This window comes from Myotis davidii, unplaced genomic scaffold, assembly GCF_000327345.1.
Source record: "Myotis davidii unplaced genomic scaffold, ASM32734v1 scaffold116, whole genome shotgun sequence".
Taxonomy (NCBI): domain Eukaryota; kingdom Metazoa; phylum Chordata; class Mammalia; order Chiroptera; family Vespertilionidae; genus Myotis; species Myotis davidii.
This window is the reverse complement of record NW_006290632.1, coordinates 2,568,771-2,573,052: the sequence shown is the minus strand read 5'-3', so window position 1 is coordinate 2,573,052 and position 4,282 is coordinate 2,568,771. Positions and strand designations below refer to the sequence as shown.

Here is a 4,282-nt window from a genome sequence, read left to right as displayed (position 1 = left end):
TGAAACAGAAAAGTGGTGAGAGAGATGGGAGGAGAGCCCTAGGGAGTATTTCAGACCTTGGTGGAAGAGTTTTGAAGAGGGAAAACTAAAATAGAATCAATTCAGATAGCCATTGGATTTGCTAGGAGGTCATTGGTGAACCGAGAGTGATATGAAGCAGCGGGTATGCATGCACTTAAAAAAAGAAAAAAAAGAAATTAGGTGGTAAATAGAAGATGGCAGTTTAAGAAAGAACTGGATTAAGGGAGGCTAAAACGGAAACTTAAAAAAGTGGTTATGGGGGACTTTTTACCCATGTTTGCTGGATGAAGGAAATGATTTTAGAATTTGATTCAGATAGCTTGTTTGGTCTCCGCTCTAAAGACACCTTCTTGTATGGCCCTGGACAAGTCACTCAGTGTTTTGTCAGCCTCTCAGTATTTCACAGGAACTCTGAAAGATGATAATATGTGAAAGAGGTTTGTCATCTAAACTATTACACAAATATTAGTTGGTAGTAAGCATATTGTTTATATAAATCATACCTTCTCATAAAATAATGTAAAGTATTATAGAACTACTAGTATGTAGAGCTGAAAGGTATGAGACAGAACGGGGAGGGGGAGGGAGAGAAAGAATATGAATGAATGAATAAAACATGGTCCCAGTTCAGAAGCTGTTATTCCTCTTAGCATGGCCATGTGACTGCGCAGGGAAGCTCTTCATGTTTATTGCATCAATATTTTGTCAGGGCCCTTGTTGATTTGCATCTATACAGTTTCACTTTCCTTTGGAATGAGAAAAAAGGAACACTGTAGAGAACATATATTGGTTAGCTTATTAAGATGACTTTTACTTGATGTTGTTGCAAAGTGTAGTGATAATACTAAATGTTTAATAGTAGCAGGTGCTGTCAGTTTATGTCACTGGTGTATGATTGATTTTAGCTTTGGCTCCAAAGCCAAGGCTTTTAGCCACAGTCTCAATCTAAAAGTCTTGGATCATATATTCTTATTGCTTTTTCAAGTTGGTAGACCTTGTACAGTGATTAAATACAATTTATTTTTGTATATTTCTGTTTCTTAGGTTAAACAGTGTCAGTTTCTACGCTTCATTTTAAGCAGCCTGGTGCTTTGAAGTATAAGAGGGAGAATAATAGTAATTACCTTGTAAGGTGATGGTGAAGATAAAATGAGCTTTAAAAATTTAGTAAACATTAATGGCTACAGTTATTAGTTCTTTATAAATACTTGATATATATGAGAAAACATCAATTGAATGGCTACTTCCACATAAAACATTTGTTGAAAAAATGTTGGGATTTAGTTTTGAATAAATTCAGAAAAGTAGTAAGTTTTCTTAACTACAGCTCAGATTCCATGCTGGTCTCCGTCGTGGGGATGGCACTGTACACGGGATACGTCTTCATGCCTCAGCACATTATGGCCATATTGCACTACTTTGAAATTGTACAATGACCAAGAGGAGACCGGAAACGAGAGGTTCCCTAGGGAAGAACCATCCTCTGAAGTTGGAATGAGACTTCATCAGATGTCAGAAGAAACTCGACTAGATGTCAGTGTGACCAACCTTATGAATATAAAGACTAAAATTCATGAGTATAACAGGAAAATAATCCTGACTCATGTGTTGTGTTCTTTATTTTTAATTTTAAAAGAGGCTCTTGTATAGTAGTTTTTGTCTATTTTAACATTGTAGTTATTTGTAATTTGATATCAGTATTTTCTTAACCTTTGTGACTTTAAATATTACCCTGTGAAAGCTTTTCTTAATGTCACTTTGGGTACATTTTAAATTGCCTTCTATTTCTAAAACCCAGAGTCATTAGTTGGGCTTTATTGTTCTTGCTATTGTATGGCATATACATCTGCCTGGATATATTTCTACTCTTGACCAAAGTTTTGTAAGAACTCGGGCAGGGGGTGGGGAGGGAGGGTATTTTATTGAGAACTATTTACAAAAGACTTATCTGTAAGTTTGAACTCAGGAGTACAGTTTTAGCTCTCTAAACTCTATAATAGCTTCTGCTTTAAAACTACTAAAGTGTTTCTTAACAATGAAAAAATAAGATCTTGCTAAAGTAAAAAATAAGGAACATTTCATCTTTTAAATATTAATTCTTATGTGGACTCATTTCCAGAAAACTTGGGGGTTATTATTGTGACAACAGGCGGTTAAGTAGCATTATTGTGTAATGCTTACATACCATGAAGTTTTTAATAGACAGTAAATCAGTTTCCTCTGAGAGTCATTACTTACAAGTACTTCTTTAAGTTTAATTTCTGATTGTAATGGGTGCTGTAAGTGCATTTGAACATTGCAATAAAATGTGATGAGATGAATTGTTAAAAGCTATATCAAAAAGAAGGGTAAACTTGGTTAAAATCCTTTCACTATTTGTATTATTTTTTTAAAAAAATACTTTTATTCCTTAAATGTAAAATGATTAATTTTTTTGATGTAAACTCATTAAATTCAAAGAGAAAAATCAGTTGCTGTGGCAATGTGTTTTTTCCTCTGTGGTTATATATTGATGTAGTATTTATATTCTGAATTGATTGCTGTGGACATATAAGCAATATTTTAACATGTTTCTCAACATAAAAGTATTGCTAATTTAAAAAATTAGATATATTATTATTTGTTAATCCTCACCCGAGGATATTTTTTTTTTAGATGAAAAGACATTTTATCATTATATTATTATATAACATAGTAGTGAATATATCTGATTGCATTTTCTCAAATGGCAAATGAGAACAGGACAGCATTTACTGAAAACCTCAATATCATCTGTCTTGGAGGATTCTGTTTCCTACGACGTGTATGATACTGTCCATAAGGAGACCAATGGTGCTTAGTAGTAAAGAACATTTTGCTAAGTTCTATCATGGGTCGTTGCTCCAAGTGTTCATCTTTTACTTTAATCTGGTTTTCAGTATTTGATCCTGTGTTTCTTCATAATTATGCACAGGATCTGGCCGAGGGATAGGCTTGGTGTGTTCATATGGAATATCCACAGAAGGATGGTAGCAAACTATCATCCTGCCATCAGATGTCAAAGCAAGTTCTACTTTGCAGTTAGAGTCATCTGGAAGAGAAGAGTATGTGGATTTATAACAAACACAGAATAAAGCTCCATTTTGGATTGGAAATAAATGTTTCAGAATAGTTCTGTTTGATATCGCCCATTTCACTGCTGATACGGCCATGGTGAATCAAGATGCTTTATCAGGTGGTATGGGAAAAGATTTGAAGAGAAAATGCTTTTAAAATTTGCTTCTAGGCATACCTATTTTCATCCCTTGACGTCTGCTCACCATAAGCCCACCATCTTCCTCCAGCCGGGTCCGAGGATATTTTTTCCATTGATTTTCAGAGAGAGTGGAAGGGAGTGGGGAGTGGGAAAAAGAGAAAGAGAGAGAAACATCGATGCAAGTGAGATAAATCAATCAGTTGCCTCCTGCACGTGCCTGGACCAGGGCCAGGATCAAACCTGCAACCCAGCTACATGCCCTTCATCAGGAATTGAACCTGAGACCCTTCAGTGCTTCAGCTGACACTCTAACCACTGAGCAACCCAGCCAGGGTTAGACATATATTTTAATATGCTTTCCAGAATAAATTTTACCATTTAAAAAAATGTAAGTATTGGCCCTAAATTTTTTAAAAATAATTTTTTACTGATTTCAGAGAGGAAAGGAAGGGAGGGAGAGAGAGAGACAGAAACAACAATGATGAGAGAGAATCATTGATTGGGTGCCTCTTGCATGCTCCACACTGGGACTGGGAATCGAACTGTGACCTCCTGGTTCATAGGTTGATGCTCAACCACTGAGCTACACTGGCTGGTCAAAAAATGTAAGTTTTTTTGGCCCTAAATTTTAAGGACTAGACTTGGGAAGTATTTTCTAGTCTGGAGGTAATGAGTAATGTATAAATTTTTGATATTTTTAAAGTGTCAATCTATATCATCACTATTAGGTAGGGATAGTGAGAGAAGAGAGAGATGTAATTATTTAGTTTTGAAGTAGTTAAAAATAGTTGGATATGGTTATGTCTGAGTTGTATTCATACTGTCTCAAGCAAAATAATGATTATGTAAAAACAAAGTAATAAATCAGGGAAGCGTAATCTCACCAGCTGATTCAAGTGTCTGCTTTATTTGTTAGCAAATAACAAACGGGGAGATAATTACACTTTATCTGTTTACTAGAGGCCTGGGGCATGAAATTTGTGTACTGGAGGGCGTGTCCCTCAGCCCAGCCTGCATCCTCTCCAA

General features: G+C 35.5%; 1 protein-coding gene and 1 pseudogene across 1 annotated transcript in view; one reads left to right on the top strand and one right to left on the bottom strand.

Annotated features, from left to right (window-relative positions):
• Positions 1–2,224, top strand: part of SPTSSA (serine palmitoyltransferase small subunit A) — a 20,338-nt gene extending 18,114 nt beyond the window's left edge. Inside the window, exon 3 of the mRNA XM_006763658.2 lies at positions 1,354–2,224. Coding sequence (XP_006763721.1) covers positions 1,354–1,457 — 104 coding nt within the window. The 3' untranslated portion in view covers positions 1,458–2,224. The remainder of the gene's footprint in view (positions 1–1,353) is intronic.
• Positions 2,225–2,666: 442 nt separating this feature from the next.
• On the bottom strand, positions 2,667–3,299 carry LOC102766531 (annotated as a pseudogene).
• Between the last annotated feature and the right edge of the window lie 983 nt (positions 3,300–4,282).